This window comes from Myotis nattereri, assembly GCF_964212035.1.
Source record: "Myotis nattereri genome assembly, chromosome: 9".
Classification (NCBI taxonomy): domain Eukaryota; kingdom Metazoa; phylum Chordata; class Mammalia; order Chiroptera; family Vespertilionidae; genus Myotis; species Myotis nattereri.
The window spans coordinates 9,769,934-9,784,685 of record NC_138084.1 but is presented as its reverse complement, the minus strand read 5'-3'; the positions used below and the strand labels follow the sequence as shown (position 1 = coordinate 9,784,685).

The 14,752-nt window shown below is 45.4% G+C and overlaps 1 protein-coding gene across 4 annotated transcripts in view; it reads left to right on the top strand.

Moving 5' to 3' along the window:
- Nucleotides 1-14,752, top strand: part of SLC1A2 (solute carrier family 1 member 2) — a 121,196-nt gene that overhangs the window by 98,438 nt on the left and 8,006 nt on the right. For all 4 annotated transcript variants that reach the window (XM_081100441.1, XM_081100443.1, XM_081100442.1 and 1 more), the window contains 2 exons: nucleotides 633-827; nucleotides 4,508-4,642. In XM_081100441.1, coding sequence (XP_080956567.1) covers nucleotides 633-827; nucleotides 4,508-4,642 — 330 coding nt within the window. The remainder of the gene's footprint in view (nucleotides 1-632; nucleotides 828-4,507; nucleotides 4,643-14,752) is intronic.

Below are 14,752 nucleotides of genomic sequence, written 5' to 3'. Positions count from 1 at the left end.
TGTAGAGTTGGCCATTTATCAGGGAGTTGGAATGCCTGTGAGGGTCCCCAGTGAGTAGTTAGAAGCTTGGGTTCGGGCTGAATGGTGCTGAATGTGTTTGTCCAGCTTTTGCAAAATTAGCAGGCTCAGCTCAGGGCAGTTCCCAGGGGCTGGACGCAACCCACGTAGTCATCTTGTTGGAATCAGTGCCTCTAACATGAAATTATGGGTCATTCAATAATTCCTCATTCCATTTCACAGTTGACAACTGATTCTTTTCTGACTCTTTCCCCCACCCCCCTCTTCCATTCGAACTAAAGGCTTCAATATTAATCCAAGATGGAAATAGTGACCAAAGGAAAAGAAAACTTGCTGCTCTGAGTAGATCTCAAAACCCTGGACCAACGAAAATATTTTGCTGCTGATTAGCATGTTAATACGAGTGAATGTGAGCCTCCAAATGACTCGTTTTCAATTTGGCTCCAGACACTGCTTTTTTGCATGTCACGTTGCTCAACTAAAACAGAGGAACAAAAACGCGGTGGTGCCATTCCTGTTTCTTTGTTCTGCTTCTCCACAGTGGACCTAACCCTTCCCTCTCCCTCTCCCTCTCCCTCCTGTTCCCTCTCCTTCTCTCTCTCTCTGTCCCTCAGTGCCGGAACTTTGCCTGTCACCTTCCGTTGCCTGGAAGAAAACCTGGGGATTGACAAGCGTGTGACCAGATTCGTCCTCCCGGTCGGAGCAACCATTAACATGGACGGCACAGCCCTGTATGAAGCAGTGGCTGCCATCTTTATTGCCCAAATGAATGGTGTTGTCCTGGATGGAGGCCAGATTGTGACCGTGAGGTGAGTGGGGTGGGTGGGGTGAAGCCCCAACACAACCTTTTTACCTTGTCCCCTTCCACTCTAACTCCGTCTGACAGGGGCCACTTGAATTTCAGTTCTCCTGGCAGGAGAATGATGAAGGAAATAACACAGGAGAGGAATTATTGGCCACCTCAGAGGGAAAGGATTGTGGCAGGGGAGAAGCAGGCGCATACCAGTGCCTTCTGCTTGTGCTGGGCATGAGATTGCTGTGGAAACTTGATATTATTTGAACTTTAACAACCCTGTGATGTCGCCAGGCAGGTATTCCTACGCTCGTATAAATAGATGAGGAGGTGCAGGCTTCGAGGGGCTTGGACGTTTGTCCAAGGCTACGTCATTAGTAATGAGCTAGCAGGGCTGTGTCTGGGGCCAACGTTATCTGACTCTGGATCCAGTTTGTCTTTCATTAAAATATGCTCCCTTCAGCATTCCAGGTGGTGATGGATGAAATGATGAAATTCTGCAAGGAAGAGATTCCTCAATACCACATAAAGCATTTTATTACAAATAAATAGCAAGTAGTTTTGTTTTGAATAAAGCTATTGTTACCATCTGTATCATTTAAAAAATTTAGAAAGAACACTTTCCCAAGAGGTCATGAAAAACACACGGCTTCTCCATAAACTTAAAGATCATACCTACTTGCCTATATTAATGTATCCAATTCTCACAACCACCCTGTCAGCTTAGGGGGCTATAATAAAATACCATAGACTAGATGGCTAAACAATAGAATTTATTTCTCATAGTTCTTGGGTCTGGAAGTCCAAGATCAAGGTGCTGGCAAATTCAGCTCCTGATGAATGCCCTCTTCCTGGCTTGCATATGACCTTCTCCTCGGTGTTTTTGCCTACATGGTCTGTCCTCGTGTGTGGACAGAAATAGCTGACCTCTTAAGTTTCCTCTTATAAGGGCACTAATTTCATCATAAGGGCTCCACCCTCATGACCTGATTACCTCGTCAAAGCCCATCACGTTAGAGAGTGGGACTTCAACAAATGAATTTTGGGGAAATATAACTCAGTTCATAGCAGTACTATACAGGAGCCTCCGTTTCCTCATCTGTATAGTGGGAACAATAATCACATAGTCTAGGGAGGTTGAGAGCATTGTGCCTTGTACATAGTCACCTGTCAATAAATGTTAGCTACCGTTATTATTACTGTTATTGATACTAAATGAAATATAATACTCCTAGAACATGAAAGCAAATATGACAGCGACGTAGTGAGGGAAGACATGCTTCAGGTCAGAGTATCAGGCCTTTTAAATCATGTCCTAACTGCATGTGAGACTGCCAGCCCCCCTTGTTTTAAAACTCAAAGATGAAAAGGGTGCCTTAGTGAAGCCCCTTCTTTTGGAGCCAAGCAAAGATGATTTCTGGTCCCTGAGTTCCTGGCCTTGAAGACAACCACACCGCCCATCGAGTTCACACCATTAAATGAGAACATAGAGATGGGAGAATGGACCAGTGGCCAAGTGGTTGGGATTCATTAACTCAGAGTTTTTAATGTGGGGAGAATCAAGGGACAGCAGGAATAGCATGGCATTGGAATGAGGCAGGTGAGTGTTCAAATCCTAGCAGACCATGTTTGAGCTGTGGGACTCTATGTTTCTCCACCCATTGATCCATAATTTCCTGCTGGAGAGCAAGTACTACCATATGAACTTTGCAGAGCTATCTTGAGGTTCTGCTAATGTGTGTAAGTACCTTGCACAGCATCCCAGAACCAGCCCTAGAGATGTGAGCCAGGGAAAGGAAGGACAGGAAAAGGGACAAAGGAATGGAAGAGAGCTCACTGCTCAGGGAGCTTCTGCAGGACTTGGAATTGCACGGACACTCAGCCCATAAGGACATGATTGGGGTGGAGGAACTGAGGGGGACCCAGCTGCCAGGAAGTGTTCTCTTTGTAGAATTTGTCACACACAACCAAGTGGTAACCAGACAATGTGGCCATAGTGCACAGGCATGTGTAAGAGTGACTCATAACAGAAGCAGCTGGGGTTGTAAAGCTGAGGCCAGGACGGTTGGAACTTGGGGAGTTCCCCTTCCCTGGTGCTTTATCCGTGTCAGGGATGTGGCTGAGAATTCCCACCTTCCAGCTCTTGGGGTTTAAGGGAAGTTTTCATTGCAAAGCAGCCTCACCCTGTGGAGATTTCCCAATAAGAATAATATTGGACATTTATTGGGGGGGGGGGGGTTACAATGTGCCTGGTATCTTCTAAGTGCTTTTTATTTATTAGCTCCTGAGGACCCCGTGCGTGAGACCCCATGATTATCTCCTTTTCTCAAATAAGGAAATCAAAACACAAAGCGTTTCAGTTGCCTAAAGTCATGTGGGGAATAAGTGGCAGAGCTGGGATTTGAACCCAGGTCGTTCAACTCCAGAACCTTCAATGAGGATCACAGCACATTGCTACTTCCTGTGACCCAGATGGGTCCAGGGAAAATGGAGTTCCCTAAACCCTAACACCAACACCGTATTGGTGGGGCAGGGAAGAGCACAGATGAGTTCTGTAGATCCCGCCAAGGGAAGGTGTCTTTACTGTAACAGGCCTAAGTGTGGAAGGAGGACCATATGGAAGGATAAGGCTTACCACAAAATGTCCCAGGGCTTTCCTTTCCTCATATGTGAGATTAGATAAATTCAGGTCCCTCCCAACTGGAAGACCCCAGGATTCTGTGCTTGGTTACACTCACGGTCTAGACTTGGTTACCCCAGTTTAGGAGCCTGGCGGAGCTCCTCTGGAAACTCTAGAATGTTATTACTGCAAAGAAATCAGCCCCCCTTTCTTTCCAGCACCCACAAAAGCAAGTTGGGAATCTGTATTTTCAGAAGCATCCTTCCATTTAGAAATGACAGCTTTTATAAATGGCATCTAGAAAGGAGGAGACAAAGTCACTGCCCTTTGCTGAACCACAGAGGCCCCTGGAGTCTCCACAGGGAGCATGAAGCCTAGATTAACCCCTCTTCCAGAGATAACTTCAAAATGGCACTGGGCATGCCCTTGGCATTGCTTGGAAAGCAAATGACGAGATGCCTCAAAAAGAAACCTTCTGTTATTTCATTATCATTTCTTGGCACCCTCTGTCTGAATAATGGATTTTCCAGTCCATGATGAACTGTCCAGGCATCTGAAGCCTAATGTCATTTGGAATCTGTTGATTTGTTCCCCCGATGTCCACTGGGTCTGGATATTTGCTATTCTGAGTTCTCATGTTAACATTGGCCATGGTCTTCTCAGATTCTTGCCACGTAGTCCAGAAGTCTCTGGTGCTCACAGAGACATAAAGGCGTAAGCAGAATGCAGTGGTCTTCCTGTGGGAGCATTAAAGTGCCTTGTTTTTCTTCTTTAATATTTCCTTACCTGATTTTAGAGCCACGCTTATTTTATTTTAGCCTGTGATAGACTAGGCTACTTGAATATCAATCATGATGGGGATAAGGCTCCCACCCATGAATTTATAAGTTTCCATTGCAGTTAAGCAGAATCCAAATAGATCCCAATTCCTGGGTCTTGGAACTCTAGATTTTGCTATTTCTTGGGAAGAAAAGGGAATTTATGATTGCAAGGAACATGAAAGCTTAAAATTGCCAGAGATGGTTTTGCCAAGGCCATTTTCTCCTCCCGTGACCTGACCTTTTCTGTTCTCACAGCCTCACGGCCACACTGGCAAGCGTCGGCGCAGCCAGTATCCCCAGCGCTGGACTGGTCACCATGCTCCTCATTCTGACAGCCGTGGGCCTGCCAACGGAGGACATCAGCCTGCTGGTGGCTGTGGACTGGCTGCTGTAAGTGTTTGCACACGGGGTTCTTCTGGGGACGTGAATACTGCCTCCAGGGGTGAACTAGATGCAAGGTTGCAGCCAAGAGCTTAGCTGATCCTTTTTGCAACTCCCTCACTTCCCCCCCCCCCCGCCCCACCCCCTCTAACATTTACTGAGTGCTGATTTGGAAACCAAAGGGGAAAAAAAGGATTGAATCTTTGAGGGCCTCACAGTCTAGTGGAGGAATCAGATAGAAATTATAATGCAAGGATAGAAGCTTAGCAATAAGTAACCAACTACTACTGCACGCAAAGGATCTCAACCCATTATGTTGAGTGAATGAAGCACAAAGGAGTATATACTATATGATTCCATTTAGATGAAGCTCTATGAAAGGCATTATAATACCTTGCAATAGAAAGGGATCCTTGGTTGCCTGAGCCCAGGGGTAGGGGCTAGAGGATTAATTGGGAAGTTGGCCCAAGGAAATCTTTAGGAGTAACAGAGTGTTCCATATGCATAGGTGTGTATAGGTGTCTACATTTGTGAAACAATGCATTGAAAATTTACATGTATTGTATGTGACTTACTCTTCAATAGAGTTATTAAAAGGATAGTGACAGAGGCAACATCCCAGTCTAGGATGGGAAGGCAGAGCAGAGAGATCAGGAAACAATGAGCATGGCTACTGAATTTCAGTGCTCACTATATGCCAGCTACTCAACTGAGCGCTTTACATCTTCCTCTGACAACTGAAAGTTTGGTGGTATTACTCCCCAAGTTTAGATGAGGAAGCTGAGGTTTAGGGTGGTAATGTGACCTGGAAATGAACAGAGATTTTACCCTAGGGCTGCTTGGTTTTGGAGGCCACCACATTCATAACTATGACCATATTTAAGTTTATAATGGCAGTGATAGTTGAGCTGAATCTCAACTAGTAGGTAGAAGTTGCCCAGGTATACATACTGGTAGACGGAAGGGGAAATAGGACATTCCAATCAGGACAGCCCATACAAAGGCTCTGAGGCATTGTGGGGACCATTGAGTGGTTTAGTATTGTTGGAGCACAAGGTGTGAGGCAGGAAGTGCCAAAAGGTCAGGCAAGATGGACATCCTTAAAGGCCATGAAGAGAAGCTTGAACTTGACTGCACACATAGTCCAACACCTTTCTCAGTGAAGGACATTTTCCTAGTGTAGGGCATGCCCTCCACATTCACAAAGGTGGGCCAGTCTAGCCAGATGGTTCCCGATAAGGAGATTGTAATCAATCCTTGCTAAGGGCGCATTAGGGCTCTGATGTTCTGTGGGCTGTACACAGGTGCCTCCTGACCAGCCTTGGAGCTGTATGACAGGGGCTGGTTGGTGCCATTGACTTCAATGTCAGAGGCACAGAGTGGCAAGGGCTGGCACAGAGGTCCGTGGCTAAAGTACACATTTTAAAAACTGCTCCACATGCCAGTGGCAGTTCTTCTGACATGACTGGCATCGATTTTAAAAGCCAGAAGCCACATTTTATGGACTTGAGTTTCCTGGTGCTAAAATAAGTTCCTCCCTCTGATACTTTAAAGAGAGAACCATGCCCGTGGGTGAAAGGATGAAGGGCATCAGGGAAGACTAGAAGATAGCCTGGTCTCTTCATAAAACTTGCCTGCCATGGAGGTTTAGGTTAAAATGAGAAGTGGCTTCCTGGACATATTCTCCTTAGTCAGGAGATTTGTAAGGAAAGTTAGGAATCTTCCTGACTCATTCTTTTGTCACCAGAGAAGTTCTCTGGAAATGCCTTTAGCGGGAAGGTGAAGAGCATGTGAAATTAACTTTTATCTGTCTCTGCCCATCTCTCTCAGATGGTGGTGATGGGGAGGGGGCTCATGCTAGCTTGGTTGTTCTTCAAGCCCTGTCACAACCCCTTTCTTATGACATTTGCAGACAAGGCAGCCATGGGCAGCTGAGGTCTGGTGGTGGGGTACAGCTGGAAGCACTAAGGGAGAATAGGATTGAAGGAGACAAAGGAGTGGGGTAGGATTTGGGGAGGAAGACAAAGGGAAAATAACAACATTGGCAATGGTTTGGGGACAGAGCACACAGTAGGTGTTTAATAAATGCAACCACGGAATTGCTGCGTACATAACAACCAGGGCCCTTTCTACACAAAAGCAAAGACAGAGTGAGTTATTAAAATCTCATCTAGTTCTCCTGTGACTTTGTTTACTTAGTCCTTCACCTCTTTGTCCCTTGAGCCTCTCAAACCTGTGTTGTCATCAAGTACCCCTTGCTTACTGTGATGACATTGCCTAGTATTTTCTTGGGCTTATTTCTGAGGCCCCAAATTCACTGTTAGAGATTCATCTTTTAAAAATTATTCTTATAGAACCTGCCTCCCCCCAATTATAATGCAAATGCTTTTGACTGGGGGGAAAATGCACTAATGTTATCCAGGAATGAAAAAAAGGAGCTTGTATTTGTGGGTACCACAGCGTTTTTCACACCTGTTGACAATTAATTCCTAAAGAGCCCTAGTGTGTGTTTCACAGAGGCAACCAGGAATCAGAAGGGTCAGGTCTCTCGCCTGAGGCACAGGCAAGCTTGTGTGGCCAGGTCAGGGCCCTGCACCCCAGCCCACACAGCATCCTAGTTAGTACCAAGCAAGTCTAACAGTGGGAAGCTGAGTTGGAGAGGTCCAGAGTTGGAAAGGTTGGAGAAGACAGACCGATTAGGGTCATGGCTGGTTCTACATGCTAACCAGAGGATTTTTTTGTTTGACCTGTTTTTTTCCTCTTCCCAGGATTAAAACAAACAAAACAAAACAACACAAAAAGCCTAAGTAGGGACAAATGGGGTACAATCAAGGTCTCAGCCACTTTTTAGAATTCAAGTTTTCTCGTCCCAGGAGGTCAGCCATTGTGGGCCTGGGCTTCTTGGCAGTCAAGCCTGTTGGATAAGACTCAGATCATGAACCATCCAAGACCCTGCCTACTTTTGACCTAAATGCTAGCGAATGGAAAAGGAGGGCTGGGTCCTCCCAGATCACCCCACAGGTGCTCGCATGCTCACACTTGCATAGAGAGTGGGGCGCCCTCACTCCAGGTCTGAAATGCGCTAGTAGAAGGGAGTTGGCTGAATAACAACAACAATGATGACACGTTGGGATTAACTATATTGGTGACACTAAATTTGGTCCCAGGCTGGGCTGGAAAGGAACGAGGGAGTGAAGAGCTGTCCTCAAGTTCTGGGGTCTGCTCTCTAGTGGTCAGGGGAAGAGAAGAAAGAGGCAGGTGCCCGGGGTCCGAGCTCTACACTTACTCTCTGGACTTTGGGCAGGTGCTTACCCTCTGGACCTCATCGTGTGTATAGGGAACAATAACTTATCACTTCGAAAGCAGAGTCTAGAGACCCAGTGCCCTGAGTGTCCTCCTAGTTGTAAGACTCGGACAAGGATTCTGCAGGTGATGGATGTTTGCATACAAAAAAAAAAAAGCATGAATGTTCCTTTTAAGAAGAGAAGAAAAAGGAAGGGTAGAGGATCCTGGGAAAATGTGCATAGGGGTCTGTGCGTAGGTAGGTCAGACCTGCTTTGCATTAGTAATGGTGCCGCATTCTTTCCCAGCAGCAAGAGACGTTCCGGAAACACGCTCTTAGTCATGGGCTCCATGGCGGTTGGGTGCCCGTTAGTGTGAGAGTGGCGCAGGGGGATGAGTTGAGATCGGGGGAGGCTGCTCATTTCCGGGGTAGAGTGGGATGTTTGTTCCTCTAGGCAAGAATGATAAGCTTTCATAACTCTAGCAATTTTTCAATTTAAAACCAAACAAAGCCTGCAGTGACATTTAATGTGCCACGCTGTTTGCCAACTGCTGGAGATCAGCCACCCCATCACTGTCCGCCAAGCCCTGGGCGCTTTCCAAAGGGCAGGCTAGCTGCTCTGTAAATGTCATGGTGAAAACCAAGATTCTGGGCCCCAAAAAGTGCCCGAGTCCTAGGAACACCGGATGGGCAGGGCTGGTAAAACTAGAACCTTCCCCACAGCCCAGGAAACTCTTTGTGTTGGGAATCCTTGGCAGATATTTTTCAGCGGCCTGGCTGACACCCCTCTCACTGTGAGGAGACAGGATGGAGTGAAAACTGGGAGCCTGTACCAGGGAGAAGGGATAAATACCTGGGTCTGGCCACAGGTGGGAAAAGAAAAGCCACAGTAAAGTGAAAGCTGAGGGAATAATGGCCCATTTATCACATGAGGCTGCTGGTGAGGTCATTTCCGGGGACACCTTTATTAGTTTGGATATAGTTGAGATGGCACTTATAAGGAAGGCCTTAAAGGGCCTCCACCCTGCAGGGGATACTGTGACTCACCCCTGTTAGCATCCCTCCCTGGAAGAGATAGAGCAATGATTCCCAAACTTGAGCACGCACCAATCTCTCCTGGAGATTCAGAAGGTGGGGGGGGCGGGGGTTGAAGGGACCAAGAATGGGCATTGATAACAAGTTCCCAGGTGATGCTGATGATACTGTCCAGGACCTCACTTGCAGAAGCAATGGTCTAGAGACAGGGAAGGGGAGCAGGAGTTCTCGATTGTGCGTAGTCGAGCATCTCTATACTTTTCTGAGCACCAGTTGACAGGGTTGACAGTTCACGCATCCATACAATGAAAACTGATGGGAGGGACGCAGGCAGCTAGCTAATTTTTAGTGAGTGCTCCTTAAGTGTTAGACATTGTTCTAAGCACTTTACATGGACTCCTTTAAAAGTCGAAGCAAGTTTTGAAGCAGCTAATAGTATTATGCCTATTTTACAGGTGAGCAACTGAGGCTCAGAGAGAAGTAACCTATCCCAGTTTAGTGGATATTAAATGACTAAACTGGAGTTCAAACCCAGATGATCAGGCTGTTGTTCCTTGGGGGTTCCAGGCCTGCCAATTTGGGTTCTCACTTCTTATTCTGACACATGCACACAATCAACCTCTCTCTCTCTCTCTCTCTCTCTCTCTCTCTCTCTCTCTCTCTCTCACACACACACACACACACACACACACACACACACACACACACACATCTGGTGGAAAAGAAAAGCTATTCTTACATTCACCATATCTCTGAACATTCCAAGGGCTTAGGTTGAAGTCTTTTGCTCATTTTCCCCCTCCATCTTACCTCATCTCTAGTCTTTGTCAACCTCTGCATGGACTGTGACCCTTTTCTACTTAGTCCTCCCCTCCTCTGACAAACTGTCCCTGATTCAATGCAGTATAATTGCAGATCAGGGCAGTAGGGTGACTGTTCTGCACAGCAAAATCATTCTTTAATGGTTCACCAGGGAAATACATGCTCACGGAAAAACAAGGGGAGGGGAAAATCTCCAAAGAGTTATAAAATGAAAAAGGAAAAAAATCTCCTTCACCTACAATTGGATCATGAAGGAGAGCAGGACAGGCCAACCTGAAATGTTCCACTTGGCATGTGGATTATTTTCAGTTGAAGGTAATCAAGACCCAGCAGATTTAGGAAAAACTTTTTACCTCCCCCTGAACTGCTGAAAGAGTCTAGAAAGGGGGCCTGTACTAGGAAGAGAACTCTTACCAGAGATAACTTTTTTTTTTTTAATCTAAGAGACTAATCTGTGTGGCAGGGCAAACATCTGTTTACCAAACATCTGTTCTTCTCATCTTCCTGTGAATCCTCTTCCTTCCCTTTGAAACTCCAGCCCCAGCCCTTACCCTTAGCTCAGGATGGTATATGAGCCTCGTTGCTTGACTTCTGGGAGTCTCATATTTTTATGGGGCTCCCATATGTACAAAATTAAACTTGTTTTCTTCCTGTTCATCTGTTTTATGTTCATTTCATCATTAGACCAGCAAGGAACCTAGAGGGGAAGGAGGGACAGTTTTTCCACCCCTATAATCTCAAGCCTTGTTTCTCTGAAGTAATCACTGTTAATAACTTTAGATAGCACAAAAAATAAAAGTTTAATATTAGGCATCCCTTTTCTTAAAAAAGAAAATCCTTCAGCATTCCCCACCCCTAGGAATCTCTCCCTACATTCCCCTGGGAATCTCTCCTACTCATGTGTACCCCAGCCTCAGTCTCTCCCCATCGTGCTGGGCCTCCTTGCCCTCTGTCTGCACATCTTTCCCCAGCTCTCACGTCACCGCTCTGATTTCCATAGGTGAGGTCACTTGGCTCTCTGGCTCTCCCTCTTCTTTGTAGATCTTTCCCAGAGTCCTAACTTTTCCCCACCAAAACATCCAACTGATGTTTCCTAAAAAACAAACAGTTATTTTTCTAGACTTAATCTGCCCTCTTAAACTAACAATCCATTCCCCCACCACCCAGCCTCCTTCACACACCTGCCTGTCCCCTTCCCCCGAACCTGCCCATGTATGTCTTAAAGAGATAAAACATGGTACCAGCCCTCAAAGAACTTACAGTTTAGTAATGGGGACAGATATGGTCAAAAAATCCCAACAGAATGTACTAAATGTAAAAAAAGAAATGTATAAGACTTGGTGGAGGAATAAAAGAGGAAAAGATACTCCCCTTATTAGTTGGAATAATGATGATGATGATGATGATGATGATGGTGATGATGATAATAATAATAATAATAAAAAACAATGATGATGATGAGCAGCCAGGGTTGAGCATTGCGTTTGTGTCAGGCGCCGTGCCAGGTCTTTTAGATGCAGAGTTTGGCAGAGGACCTCTCAGATGACAAGCAGTTAGTTATTTTCTTCTCAACATGCCTGGAGGTGGGTATTACTTTCTCTGTTTTTCAAAGGACAAAGCTGAGCGGGGAAGGCTAAGTAACTTGCCCTGCCGGAGCCAGGATGGCAATCCCGGCTCGAATCCAAATCCATACTCAGCCAGTGCTTCTGTGGGCTCTCCTTCCCTCCCCAAACTCAAGTGGCTTAAGCCCTTGGAGTCCCAGAATTGTGCCAGCCTTCTCAGCTCTGGAGCCTCAGGTGACCCCTCTGTCACACTGGGCACCCTGCCTTCTGAGAGGCAGGCACGATGGCTTGTTTGTATGAATGTTAAGTTGAATCATATGAAACATTACAGGACTTATAGAAATGGCAATTTCATACGGTTCGACCCAATAGAAGGAAGCAGGTGAATATTGGGTGACTTTGCGTCCCCGACTCTGTTCTTCTGTGAGAAGCAGGACTTTCAGACAAGTCCATGTCCTCTTGCCAGAGGATTTAGATCAAGAGGTAGACAGGAGAGGCAGACACCTTGGCTTTTCTTCCAGGGAGCCAGACCCAGTGCCTCAGCGTGAAGCAGGTTATTCAAATCCCTCTCTTGGCTTTGGTTCCTGGTGGCTCCAAAAGCTGTGTCATCTGTCGTGAATCCAATCCAGTAAAACATTCTGCTCTCATCTCTCCTCCTTCTCACAGTCCTGACACAGCATCCAGACCCAAGGATAGTGTCAGATGCTCTAAAATTCTCTTTACCAAGTAGCCTAAAAGCTCCTGGGGTCAGCAGGGTTTCCTAAATGCTCAGAGCAGGTTGCAAGAGAAAATGAAAGTATTGGCCTGTGAAGGAATTTTCCACATGTGAACCATAAACTCTCATACCCTGCTTTTGGCCAGAGTCGGATTTCCCCAGAGTTGGCCAGATATTCCCCTGGTGGCCTCAAAGACAAAGCAAAAATTCTTTTATCTTCCGTCTCCCTCCATCTACCATTCCTTCTCTTCACCTTCTCAGTCATCTTCCTGAATATGTTGATTATCTGTAATGTCTCCCCACCCTCACCTCTTGGTCAATGTACCACTTATGGGGAGCTGACGTCTCTCTCTGCCTCTGTATTGAAGGTGCCCTTGCCTGTCAATATTTGCCTCTGGGTTGCTACAACCAAGAGACACTTCTTTTTCTTATGTTGCCTGAGCTTTAGGTAGTAGTGGGCATTGTCGATCACACCCTTATTTTTGAAACAAGCTTCCCCCAAAACTCTTCTACTTTCCTTTCACCTTTGCTGACTCTTGTTCCTTCACACATTCCTTAAGTGTTGTCTGCTCTTGTCACTCTACATTCTCTCCAAGAATTAAACTAAACATGCCCTTGGCATCCACCCATGGCCGCTCTAGGTGTAGACTTCCTATTCACTACCTGCAGCTCACATGTCCCTTTTGATCTTTAGTCCACACTCCAAACCATTTGTGGGCCATCTCCCCTCTGCTAGGTCAAGGCTCTCACACTCAATATGACACCAGAATCTTTCCCACCCCAATCAGTTATGACCCATAAATATGGTAGCAATGTCCACTGGAAATCCTTAACTCTTTTCTTCTCTATAACCAATCAATTCTCAAGTCCTGTAACTCTGTCTCCTAAATCTCAGATTCATCTTTCTTCATACCCACCACCTCTTCACTAAGTGGACTTTGCTCTGTCTTGTCCTTCATCAGTTCATTCTTCAGAATGGAACATTGGTGATCTTTCTCTTCAATGGCTTCTCATTACCCTTGGGATAAAGTTGTAACTCCCAAAATGGGCTGATAAAGCCTTACATGATTTGGTCAGTTCTTACTTTCTGCCTCTCATTAGCCACCCTGAATGCTCCTGAGTGCTTCTACTGCCTAGATTTCACATGTATTATTTTTCTCTTCTCTGTGGCTCATTGTCTCAGCTCCTATCTCCCCCTGAAAACATGAATAAAGATGGAGTCTTGAGGTCATTCACAAAATCAGGCACTTGTAGAGATTGCTAAGAAGCCCCAGTAAAAGGGTATGAGGGAAAAAAAAATACCTGATAGTAGTTAAGAAAAAGCATGGACTCTGGAGGCAGCCTAACTTGGATTCAAATACCAGCTTTTTCCCTGACCTGCGCTAAGATGTCTCACCACAGTCTTTACTGAAAATCCTTCTTCCTTCCTTCCCCGCCCCCACCCTTGTGTGTGTGTGTGTGTGTGTGTGTGTGTGCGTGTGCGCGCGGTTTTCCAGCATTCTTCTCTCTAGGATTTTTTTTTTTCCCAACTTTACATCCCCATGACTATTCTATAACTACCAATTTGTAATTTTTTTTTCCTTTTTTTTTTTTTAGTTTTACTGCTTAAAGTATTACAAAGGGTATTACATATGTTTCCTTTTTCCCCCCCGCCCTTTACAATCCCCTGGCCTCCCCTACCCCCCAGTGTCTTATGTCCATTGGTTATGCTTATATGTATGTATATAAGTCCTTTGGTTGATCTCTTACCCCCCCCCCTCTGCCCCCCTCCCCTCCCCAGCCTTCCCACTGCAGTTTGACAGTCTGTTTGAGGCAGCTCTGCCTCTGTATCTATTTTTGTTCATAAGTTTATAATGGTCTTTATTATCCATGAATTAGTGAGATCATGTGGTATTTTTCCTTCATTGACTGGCTTATTTCACTTAGCATAATGCTCTCCAGTTCCATCCATGCCGTTGCAAATGGTAAGAGTTCCTTCTTTGTTACAGCAGCATAGTATTCCATCGTGTAGATGTACCACAGTTTTCTAATCCATTCATCTACTGATGGGCACTTAGGCTGTTTCCAGATCTTAGCTATGGTGAATTGTGCTGCTATGAACATATGGGTGCATATATCCTTTCTGATTGGTGTTTCTGTTTTCTTGGGATATATTCCTAGAAGTGGGATCACAGGGTCAAATGGGAGTTCCATTTTTTGTTTTTTCAGGAAACTCCATACTGTCTTCCATAGTGGCTGCACCAGTCTGCATTCCCACTAGCAGTGCACGAGTGTTCCTTTTTCTCACATCCTCTCCAGCACTTGTCGTTTGTTGATTTGTTGATGATAGCCAATTTGACAGGTGTGAGATGGTACCTCATTATTGTTTTGATTTGCATCTCTCCGATGATTAGTGACTTTGAGCCTGTTTTCATATGTCTCTTGGCTTTCTGAATGTCCTCTTTTGAAAGGTGTCTATTTAGATCCTTTGCCCATTTTTTGATTGGATTGTTCATCTTCCTTTTGTTAAGTTGTATGAGTTCCCGATAAATTTTGGAGATTAGGCCCTTATCAGATATGACATTGGCAAATATGTTTTCCCACGCAGTGGGCTTTCTTGTTGTTTTGTTGATGGTTTCTTTTGCTGTGCAGAAGCTTTTTATTTTGATGTAGTCCCATTTGTTCATTTTCTCTTTAGTTTCAAGTGCCGTAGGAGCTGTATC